At 57.3% G+C, this 10,823-nt stretch overlaps 2 protein-coding genes and 1 long non-coding RNA gene across 3 annotated transcripts; 1 reads left to right on the top strand and 2 right to left on the bottom strand.

Moving 5' to 3' along the window:
* The first annotated feature begins 372 nt into the window (after positions 1-372).
* On the top strand, positions 373-2,795 carry AMH (anti-Mullerian hormone). The gene is given in 4 exon segments (XM_010724857.2): positions 373-549; positions 551-560; positions 680-863; positions 1,030-2,795. Coding segments are annotated over 4 exon segments (1,263 nt in total). The 5' UTR covers positions 373-387; the 3' UTR covers positions 1,937-2,795.
* LOC104914682 (cilia- and flagella-associated protein 251-like) lies at positions 2,622-6,367 on the bottom strand. The gene is made up of 7 exons (XM_019609952.1): positions 6,231-6,367; positions 5,213-5,369; positions 4,847-4,999; positions 4,695-4,760; positions 4,483-4,613; positions 4,008-4,247; positions 2,622-3,962 (listed from the first exon to the last, which is right to left on the bottom strand). Exons 1-7 carry the CDS (start codon positions 6,300-6,302, stop codon positions 3,459-3,461), a joined length of 1,323 nt encoding a protein of 440 aa, XP_019465497.1. The 5' UTR covers positions 6,303-6,367; the 3' UTR covers positions 2,622-3,458.
* Positions 6,368-6,827: 460 nt separating this feature from the next.
* On the bottom strand, positions 6,828-8,642 carry LOC109363712. Its single transcript, XR_004162107.1, has 2 exons — positions 7,587-8,642; positions 6,828-7,020 (listed from the first exon to the last, which is right to left on the bottom strand). It is a non-coding gene; the product is annotated as an uncharacterized LOC109363712 (long non-coding RNA).
* Positions 8,643-10,823: the final 2,181 nt, after the last annotated feature.

Here is a 10,823-nt window from a genome sequence, read left to right as displayed (position 1 = left end):
CGTCCCAAAGGTCTCTCTATCCCATCCTCTCCCTTTGTCTTCCTCACCCCATCCCAGTACTTTTCCCACCCTCTCTCCGACTGGGGCAGTCCGGGCAGAGCAGTGCCTGAAGATGGTGCTGTTACCCTGTCCCCAAGCTGCTGCCAGGGACAAAGGAACAAGACCGAGGGGTGCTCAGCCCGAACTGGAGGTGCTCATCCCATGCTCTGGGGGTGCTCAGCCCATACTGGGGGTGCGCAGCTGCCCCATGCCCTGCTCCCTTCCCTCCCAGTTCTCCCCAGCCTGACCAGTTCCAGAGCCTCCTCACTCCATACCTTGGGCTGGATCAGTCCCTGGGTGCTCGGGAAACAGGGACTGGACTGTAGAGGGGTCTTGCTGACCCCCGTGATGCCTCCTGCAGGATCTCAGGGGCTCTTGTGCCTTTGCTCCCCACAGAGCCTTTGCTTCACTAGGGATACCCAGTACCTGCTCCTCAGAGCCTCGGTGGCTGCCGTGACCAGCAGCAGCAAGGAGCTGAGCTTCCAGGCGTCCCTGACCATCAGGCACCGACGGGGATGGAGGTAGGTTTGGGGACAGCCCATGGCAACAGTGGTGCTGATGGCTGAGCACTGGGGACCTGGCACTGATGAGGGACTGGGGGGGTCCTGCAGCACTGTCTCCATTGTGTCCCCATCTCCAGGTGCCCCTCTGTCCCTCATGGAGACCCAGCAGCTCCTCTTTGGCTCAGATGAGAAATGTTTCACCAGGATGACACCTGTGCTGCTCCTGCTGGCTGGTTCAACACCTGAGGATGATGCTGCATCCCCTTCCTCCTATCTCTCTGCCAGTGGGGTGGTGGATGTGGCTCCCTATCCACAGCTCAGGTCCGTGCATGGAAAACCATGAGGGGAAGGGGGAAAAGGCACTGTAATTCCTCCTGTCCCATCCCTTGGACCCTGGTTGGGAGGATGCATGGCACGCCAAGGTGGTTTGGGAGTGCTGTGTCCCAATCCTTTACACCACTGTCACCCCACTGTGTTCTCCCCACAGCCCACCCCATCCCGGCACCGCAGAGCCGCCGTCCCACACCACTGCCAGCCCAGCCAACACCACATCCCCAACGGCAGGAGACAGCGGGCAGTTCCTGGGTGTGCTGACCCTCTTCATCCGCCGGGTGCTGAGCCCCCGCAGCGAGCCGCCCACCCAGCCCAGCTCCCAGCACTGGCTGGACTTCCAGATGATGGAGACGCTCCCGCACCAACTGCTCAACCTGTCGGAGACGGCCGCCCTGGAGCGCCTGGTGCAGTCAGAGGAGCCCTCGGTGCTGCTTTTCCCCCAGGAGGGCGGCGTGGGGCTGGAGCAGCATTTTGGGGACTGGCAGCTGGAGGGGACGGTGCTGCAGCTGCTGATGGGCAAACTGCAGGCTGTGATCCACGACCTGAGGGACATCCCGGAGTTCCAAGCCAACACGGGGCTCTTCCAGCAGCTCCTGAGCTTCTGCTACCACCCTCCAGGGCCGGCCGCGGGCGGGCAGCCCCCAGGTTCGGGGAAGCTGCACGCATTGCTGCTGCTGAAGGCGCTGCAAACGGTGCGGGCGCGTTGGCAGGAGAGGAGGAAAGTCCTGCGGCAAAACCGCAGCGCGCGGCACCAGGCGCACTGCCGGCTGCAGGAGCTGACCATCGACCTGCGCGACCGCAACTTCATCGTCATGCCCACCGTCTATGCGGCCAACAACTGCGAGGGGCCCTGCAAGCTGCCCCTCTCCACCCGCGTGCCCGGCTACCACTCGCACACCGTGCTGCTGCTGGGCATGCAGGAGCGGGGCTCGCCGCTGCAGCGCGCTCCGTGCTGCGTGCCCGTCCGTTACTCGGACCAGCTCATCATCAGCGTGTCGGCCGAGGGGTTGGAGGTGCGCAAGTTCCCCAACATGGTGGCGGAGGAGTGCGGCTGTCGGTAGAGGTTCCCACCTGCAGCCCTCGTGCAGTGCTCCTGGCTGAGATGGGAGCATCCCTCCGAGCGCCTTTTCCTCCTGGTTTGCCTCCTAGCGTTGCTCTGGTTCTGTTTTTATTCTGTGGGTTGTGCTGCCCTACATCGGCCTGCAGTGTCTTGTGGCCGTACCCATCCCTGAGCCCTTGGGGGCAAAACCTCCGGTTCCACTCTGCTGTTCCATGGGGTCCCATCCCCACACTTGGCCATGGCAATGGCTGCAGTGCTGGGCTTGCTGCTGGGTGCTGCTGTGCTGCTCCACGCTGTCACCGCTCCCCAGAGCACAGCAGATCCCATTACATGTCTTAACATTATTAGTGTGAATGACATCAGCACACAGAGCCCGGCTGCCCCGTGCCAGCTCCCAGCTGAGTTCCATGGGACCCCACCATCAGGCTGAGTCCGTGTGACAGGGGCACAGCCCCCCACCCCCCTCTCTCTTTGCTCTGCGTTCTCTCTTCTTTTTACAACACACAAACGTATCCAGAAACATGGTATATATATATATATATATATAATTTTTTTAAGACATTTAATACCTTCTTAAAAATGAACATCAGTTTGTTTTAACCACTATTGGTTTAGCAAATACTCAAACCCGCTGCAGTCGGAGACTCCTGCAGTTGCTGCAGCACTGTGTGGTAATGCTCGTGTGCTTTCTCCCTAAAAGCAGCTCTGCGGAGCAGGACCTGAGCTCTGGTTCCAAAGCTTTGGGCCTCCTGCACTGGGGCCATGTGTCCACGCTCCGAGGGCAGCTTGGCTTCCTTCACCCGGAACACACTTCTCTCTTTGATTTGTTTTTCAATAAAATCATTCACTGAATTAAAGAGCTACCAGGGCTGCAGACCCCTCTGTTTGCCGGGAGTGCATCCTTACTCCTTAGGTGTCAGCATGGGAGACAATGAGCTGCTGCTGCAGCTGGGATGGAGGGTGGCACGAAGCCCAGGGGGAGCAGAGCTCATTTCCATGCTCCCTATGGGCTGCCTTCATCCTGGGGAGTCCTAGAGTCCCCACAGAGGCTCATGCTGGGCTGGGTGGCCGATGTCCCCACAGGCATGGCAGGACCCCAACGTCCCCATTGGCAAAGCAGAACTCAGTGTCACCATGGGAACAGCAGGACTCAGTCACTCACAGGCACAGATGAATCCCATCATCAGAGCAGGACCCCAGTGTCTCAATGGGCACAGCAGATCCCAGTGTCCCCATCAGCACAGCAGGACCCCAGTGTCCCCGTCGGCACAGCAGTGCCCCTGTGTCCCCATGGGCACAGCAGATCCCAGTGTCCCCATCAGCAGAGCAGGACCCCAATGTCTCCATTGCCACAGCAGGTCCCAATGTCCCATGGGTACAGCAGGATCCCGATGTCCCCACTTCGCTTGCAGCCACTCTGGGCGTGGGGACAAAGGCTGAAGGCGTGGTGGCAGCAGGGGGTCCAGCGGACGGATGGTGGCCGTGTATCCGTGGGGCCGGGCCCAGTCGGTCCCTCGCAGCCTTCAGTCACGCCGCCGGCCCTCTCGTGCCCTGTCCCTCCCCGTTGGCTCCCCGGCCTTCCTGCCCCGCTGCTCGCCCCGTGGCAGCCCCCAGTTCCTCCGGCCGCTCTCCTGCCGCTCGGCTCTGCCCGCTCTGCCCTTGCTGCCATCCCTGCGCTGCTCATCCTTCTCCCGCCGGCTCTCCTTCCCCTCACGGCGTCTCTTCTTGTGTTGCTGCTGCTCGGGCTCCCTGTGTGCCCGGGGGGCTCTGGGGGGCTTCTCCTCAGGGCTCCTATCCTTGGGACGCGGCTCCCGACGGCCGCTCCTCTCTGCTGGGGCTGCGCGGCCCTCCTTGGGCCTCTCCTCCTTCCTTGGGCCACGCGGTCTCTCCTCCTTCTTCTCTTCCTCCTCCTCTTCCTCCTCCTCCTCCTCCTCCTCTTCCTCCTCCTTCTTTTCTTTCTTCTCTTCCTTCTTCTCTTCCTTCTTCTCCTCCTTCTTCTCTTTCTTCTCTTCCTTCTTCTCCTCCTTCTTCTCTTTCTTCTCTTCCTTATCCTCCTTCTTCTCTTCCTCCTTCTCCTCCTTTCTCTCCTCCTTCTTCTCTGGGCCTCGAGTTTTCTCCTCCTTCTCCAGACCTCGGGTCTTCTCCTCTTTCTTCTCTGGGCCCCGTGGTTTCTCCTGGCCCTTCCTCAGCTCCACTTTGGCTGTTGGCTCCTCAGATTTCTCTGTGGGCTCTTCCTCCTCTTCTCCAGGCTCTTCCTCCTCATGCCCCGGCTCCGAGCGGCCAAACCACTTCTTGAAGATCCAGGGCTCGGCCTGGGAGACAGCGGTGTCACACACCTCATGCCCTCTCCATCCCTCCCAAGGAGGACCACAGAACCATTCCGGTTGGAAAAGACCTCTCAGATCCCCAAACCTGACCCCTGCCCACACCCACCATGCCCACTGACCATGACCCCAGGTGCCACATCTCCACAGTTCTTGTACACCTCCAGGGACCATGATCTCCTCTGCACCAGAGGATGCTGTCCCCCCACCTTCAGCCCCATACCAGGTTGCTGTCCGCTTCGTCATCATCGTCACCATCATCGTCACCATCATCATCCTCCAGCATGCTGCTCTCAGGCGGGACGGGCTGTGGAGCCACCACCTCTGGGACCTCCTCCTTGGGGATGACGACCTCTAGGGATGGAGAGCAATGAGCTACAACCCAAACCCTACCCCTAACCCTAAAATCTAAAACCCACCCAGCTCCAAACACACCATGGATGGGAGCTGCTGGGGGCTCTTGCTTGCCACTGCTGACACCGTCCCTGGGGCATGGTGGAGCTGGAAGAGAAGAGGGGACAGAGGGCAGGGGTGGAGGTGACAATGTTGAGGTGCAGCCATCCTGGCAGCACAGGGACAACGCTCACCTTGGAGCACCTGGAAGCTGACGCTGAGCAGGGCGACGATGGAGGCCACCAGGATGCACTTGTTGAGGGTGAGCCCTTCCCAGATGAGCGGCTCCTCCGCGGGGTCCAGGCTGTGGGGCTCCACCTTTGCTTTCACGGGGAGGCTCTTGGGGACTGGGAACCCAAAGGAACTCAGAATTACCAGAGGTGGACCCTGACATCCCCTGTGCAGCCTCACAAGGGTTGCACCAAGCCCTTTGGGGTTCATATTGCAGAAATGGGGGGTTCCATCCCCACCCCATCACCAGATGGTGCCCCTGGGCTGGCTGGGGACATGGGACAGTGGGGCGGTGTTGGGGTCGATGAGGATTTTCCATGCACTCCTACCTGCAGGCACCGCGGCGCTGCCCTTTGTTCCCACCTTCTCTGCACTTCTCTCACGCTTCTTTTCCGTGCTGTGCGATGTCGGCTCAGGCATGCTCAGCTCAGGGACGTCCAACTGCTGCTCAGGGACACCACACCGGGTCCCCACCTCCTTTAGGCCCTGTGCAAAGAGGAGCAAACGTGTGTGCATGTGCACAGTCAGGTGGGATGGGGGTCAGCTGCGTGAACCCTCCCAGAGCCAGAGCCAGAGATGCTGTATGCAGCTGGGGTTGAGCGGATGGAACCAGCCCCTCTTTGCAGTCCTGGTGGCTACCAGGGCCAGGCAGGAGCTTTGCCAGCTCCTCCAGCATGTATTCCTGGTGCCTGTGTCTGTATCTCTGAGCTCATTGGGATTTGATTATCTGCTAGGATGGGTTTCACCACTAGCTGGCTCCGTGCTGCAGAGTGTAGGGCTGCGCCTGAGCAATCCCAACCCTTGTGGGATCTGCCGAATGGGCCCCACTATGGGGACAATGCCTGGGCTCTGGGTTTGGTGCTAGCTGTCTGCTGCCCTGTGTCACAGTGCTGGATTGGTGCCACAAGTGGGAACTGCCACTAGCACGGCTCAGTGACAGCAACAGCTGGGCCATGAGGGCTGTGCTTCCTGCTCCCAACTCTGCGGAGGGACCTCTCTGCTTCCCAACCTGGAAAACTCTCCAGGGTGTGCACCTGAGGATGCCCAAACGCTGTCACAGGGTGGGATGCAGATCCCAGCCCACCACCACTACCAGCCCTGAGGGTGGTGCACTCCATGTCAGGTGGATGTTTTGTGTTTTTCCATGCAGGCTGGGAACAGAGCAGCCCACGGGCCATATACCACAGCCCTACACAGACATAGGGACTATGCCCCTCATCCCCAGTTCAGGAGCTGGTCTCACCCCTTGGCTGGGTCAGCAAAGGTTTTTTCCCAGTAACCCTCCCCAGGACCCTTTGTAAGCCCCGATCCCAGGACAGGAGGGTCTCAACTCTTGTCCAAACCCACCAGGTTGCAAGGTGGAACCACGGGTGTCAGGGTCCCAATCCTGTCCTGTACCCATTTTAACCACTGAACCATCCAGTCTTCATCACAACTGAGACACCGCCTCCCTGTCCCGATGACGGACCCAAAGGCACCAGCACACTTACAATCTATGGCTCTCCCCACCGCTGCTCCCCGGCACATCAGCACCTGCAGAAGACAAGCAGAGCGTGGCACTCAGTAGGATGCTCACCTTCCTGGGCAAGATGAGGGGGACAGTGGCCTCTGTGCCATCACCCACATGGGGACAATCAGCCTGGCGGGCACAACATCACCCCAAAAGCACCACCCCAAGGCCGTGGGCTTCTGGGATCTGCACATCCCATCCATCATCGGGAAGAGGAATTTCTGCTCCATCTGAGCCAGATTTAGTTTGTTTTTCCCTGGTGGAACAATGAATGCTGAGAAAAAAAGCACCAATTCCCAGGCTGGAATCTAAAACACGACATTGGAAGCTACACAAATAATGATGAGCAAAATTTGTGGCTGAGAAGCAATGGCATGAAAGATCTTGGCTTTCGACGTGGAATCAAAACAAGACTTCAGGTTCTGTTTTAGTTACCTCAGTCAAGGCAAGCCGGCCTGTGCTCCCGAGAAGCAGAGCATCTATTCCCAGAATCGGATTTTGGGGGTCCCTCCCCAAGCTCGTGAAGTCTTCTCCATGGCGAGGCAACGGGAGCGTGGAGATGGTAAGCGTGGTCCCCAGGGTTCATAGTGGATCATCTCCAAAGCCAGTGCCCCAAGCACGCAGCCACTGCCCAGCAGAGCATGGCAAAGACAGCCACGTGGCAGGGACAGCCATGTGGTATGGGGACAGCCATGTGGTATAGGGACAGCCATGTGGCATAGGGACAACCACATGGCAAGGATGGCCACATGGTAGGCGTGACCACCAATGCCAGGGCTGCCACCAGACAGCCCATTTCCAGCCCTCATCTTGCACTGACTCCTCTATGGGGATAAGGCTACCTCGTGCATGAATGCTGCATCCTCTCCCATGTGCTCTGTGCTCCAGGTCTTTTCAACACACAGAGTTATGACCCCAGATGAAATGTGGCCCCATTTTGCTGTTGCTTGGACTTCTCCTGAGCAAGCCCAAGTTGTGAGAGCCCGAGGTTGCTAACTCATGTCAAAGAAATGGCCAAAAATAGCCCCTTGCCCGCCCTGCCATCCCTGAGCACCCTCACATGGCCACGTCAGGATGGGTCCCATTGCCCTCATTATGCCCGTGGCCAGCACAGCACCACATCCCCCTGGCCATGCGTTGCTGCTGCCCACCCTGATTCAATAAAAAAGGAGAAAATCAACACAAAGCCATACCTCGGGCTGAGCACAGCCGCCTCGCCTCCAGCCTGCGGTCCGGTACAGGCAGTGTGCAGTAATGTACAGCAACAGCTGCTCCTGCACCGAGCAAAATAGCACCCAATCACCGGGGGCTGCAGCGCCCAGAGCTGCCCCCCCAGAAAAGGCAGTGTGGCACGGGGCTGACCCCAAACCTGGGGCTGTGGCTCTGCTCCCTGAGTGCATCCCAGTGGTGGGGCTGCTAGGGGATGGGGTATCTCCTTTTTGGGCAGCTGGAAAGGAAAAGCGGCTCTGCTGGTGGGGACAGGCTCAGGTAGAAGCCCACCCTCCCAGTGTTTCCCCATTGAAGTGGCACCACGTGGCACGTGTTGGTGTCCTGCCTCGAGGACACCTCTTCGGATGTTGCTCTGGAAGGCAGAAGGGCTGAGAACCCAAAGCTGCAGCAAGTCATTTTGCAGCCTGACATTTGCCTTCAGCACAGGTTTGATATTTCATCCATCGCAGATCCACAGGAGGGACAAACCAGGCACCGGCACCTCTGGAGCCCCAGACAGCAGGAGCCGATCCCAAACAGAGCTCCAGGGCTCTGCAGCCAGATTGAAGCCACGCTGTCTGTTTCCTATTAACAGAATGAAAAACAACTTACGGAGCATTTTTTCCCCCTAACATCACTTCAGCTTGACGCAGCTCTGTTCTTCTGACGCCGCGATGATGGATGGCATGGGCTGGCCCCTGCCCAAGCTTGGAGGACTCCCAGGGTTTTATGCACATTGGGACACAGAGGAAGCCTGCATGGTGCCCAGCACGAAGGCTCGCCCTCCTCATCCTCTGCCTGCGGAGCTCCTATATACCCCAAACAGGATAACTAGCATCCTCCTCCTGCATGCTGGGAGCACTCTTGGCCACGGGGCGTCAGCCCACGGTCCTGCTTTAGGACCACGCAGCAGACAGGAGCAGCCGTCTGCTTTCCAGGGCAGGGATTTCCCGGCTCTGGCAGAGGCAGGGCTGAGCACGCAGTGAACCCTACTGCAGTATAAATAACCTTCTGCCAAAGCCGAGCCCAGATGGAGGAGAGCTGTGCCATAACAAAGCCTCCCAACGCGCCAGGGCTGCGGGCGCGTGCCAAGGGTATATTTCTGTTTTATTCCCACTCCAGTAGGGTCAGGCAGTTAGCTGGCGAGGCACATTTGCTTTATAGGGGCAAAGTGAAAGCAGAACATCAGCAGCTGAATAACAACTCCTTCTGCTCCCAGCTGTGTTTCATGTGGGGCTTGCAGGTCCGTCAGCTTGCTGTGTTCTGATGTCAAACTCATCCTCCCAGGACACACATGCAGAGCCCAAGCAAAACTTCTTCCCACTCATCCTGGTGTGGGACCATGGGACAGGGACTCTTCTGCACATTCAGGGCCTTCTCAGCTTGTTTCTTGCAGCAGGAAGAGACCAAGAGGTGTTTCATCCCCATTGTTCAGTTCTAACTCAGGCAGATGGAGGAAGGAGATACCTAGAGGTAAAGTCTTTCCTAATCCCTTGACTTCCCCACCAAATCCCAGCTTTTCCCTCGCCCTGAGGCTCAGAAAAGGGGTTTTGGTTGGTACCCAAGAGCCAGCTCCCAGCTGTGCTGCAGCAACCCCGTGCTTCTATAGCAACGCTCTCCCATCTTCCCAGTGGGATGTAATGTCCTTCCTCCCCATCTTTAATAACTTGTGCTTAAAAGACAGCTGCCAAGACATGAGGTTGGTCCCTGGTTATCTTCAGACTTGGGTTTAAGGAAAGCTGATGTTGTCTGTTGTCAGAACTGAAGGACTACGTGGTCCGTGAGTGCAGCCAGCGTCGTCCCTGCATCTTGCCCTCACACAGCCATGGGGTGATGCAAACAAATGGACACCATCTTCATTAGGGAGTGCTTGAGAAGTTACAGGAAGCAAAGAGACGTTTTCTGTCTGCCAGCTGTGCCTCTCCCATCAAATCACACTTCTCTCATCACCGATGATTTGAGATGAATCAAGGCGAGCAATCTCCTTGTCTCGGTGCCATTAATTGGAAGCCCGCAGCATTTTGGAAGCAAGATGTTCCTGTGGCTTTGTGCCACCAGGTGTTACTGTGGGATTGGGTAATGCTTCCTGACACGGAGAGATCCAGTGAGAAATGGAGCATCCTAAGCACAAGCTGATGCCCACGGCTGGTACCAAATGGGCCCCTCTGCCCTCGGAGATCCCATATGATCCAGAGCAGCTCTGCACTGTCTGATCACACCCTAATCCACGTGTGACCCAAATACTCCGATTTACAAATCCCAGAGGTTTTCGCTCCATTTGCCTGGCAGAGGGAGCAGCATTCAGGTCAGCTGGAACACGAGGTGCCAGATCCCATTAAATGCCACTTTCAGTCTCAGCTTCATTTGATAATTGTTCCATTATACGTTTTCTCACAGCTCAGTGCTGCTTGGGGCTAATCGTTATTCTCTTTGGAGACTTCAAGCCATCAGTAGCTCTGAGTAGAGCATGAGCAAGTAAGTGCTGGGACACGACACTCCAAACAAAACATCCCTGAAGGTGCTGCCTGGTGACAGGGACAGGTCCCACCAGACACCTCATCCATGCCATGGAACCAGGAACAGCACCATGCGGTGCTGGTGGGACCAGGAACTCATTTCAAGAGCAACCAGCTGTTCCTCATTTCTCCTTTCCTTTATTAGATAAGAAATTCCAAGTTAGAAGTCAGCAGAATTCAGAAATCACATGCAAATCTCACGTGCCAGGCTGCGCTCTCCTGCCTGCTCACTAGTTTCTTTGTTTCTCTGTGACAATGGAAGAAGGCTGGAAAGGCTGGATTTCCACTTTCTTTGGCATCAAAAAGGACTATGATCATAGAATCATGGATGTTTTGGGTTGGAAGGGGCCTTAAAAATCATAGAACCACATAATGGTTGGGTTGGGTTGGAAGGGGCCTTAAAGGTCGTGGAAACGTAGAATGGTTGGTTTGGGTTGGAAGGGGCCTTAAAGGTCATGGAACCACAGGCTCCATCCCACATGGCTGCCTGTCTCTAAAGGGACCTGCATGAGCACCTCCAGCTGAGGTTGAAGTGCTGCAGTGGCTTTTATGCTGTTTTCTCCCCAGTACAGCACAGCAACACGACTAGCAGGGTTTGCACTGACCACAGACCTTTCTCTTTTCACCCCAGAAGAGCCAATCCACCTCAGCATCCCACCTGCAGCTAGGGATAGCTTAGGTTGGGCTCCATCTCAGGAAGAAAAC

The sequence above is a fragment of the Meleagris gallopavo genome, chromosome 30 (genome assembly GCF_000146605.3).
Source record: "Meleagris gallopavo isolate NT-WF06-2002-E0010 breed Aviagen turkey brand Nicholas breeding stock chromosome 30, Turkey_5.1, whole genome shotgun sequence".
Lineage (NCBI taxonomy): Eukaryota > Metazoa > Chordata > Aves > Galliformes > Phasianidae > Meleagris > Meleagris gallopavo.
The sequence above is the reverse complement of the archived record's forward strand: the minus strand, read 5'-3'. Positions and strand labels throughout refer to the sequence as shown.

Excerpts from the sequence above, each read along its gene's own strand:
- LOC104914682 (XM_019609952.1), bottom strand. The coding sequence starts at position 6,302 with ATGGTTCAGTGGTTAAAATGGGTACAGGACAGGATTGGGACCCTGACA. Across the intron at positions 5,370-6,230 it reads TGGTTCCACCTTGCAACCTG|GGCCTAAAGGAGGTGGGGAC; the intron begins GTGGGTTTGGAC and ends CTCTTTGCACAG. Across the intron at positions 3,963-4,007 it reads AGGAGGAGAGAAAGGAGGAG|AAGGAGGAGAAGAAGGAAGA; the intron begins AAGGAGGAAGAG and ends AAGAAAGAGAAG.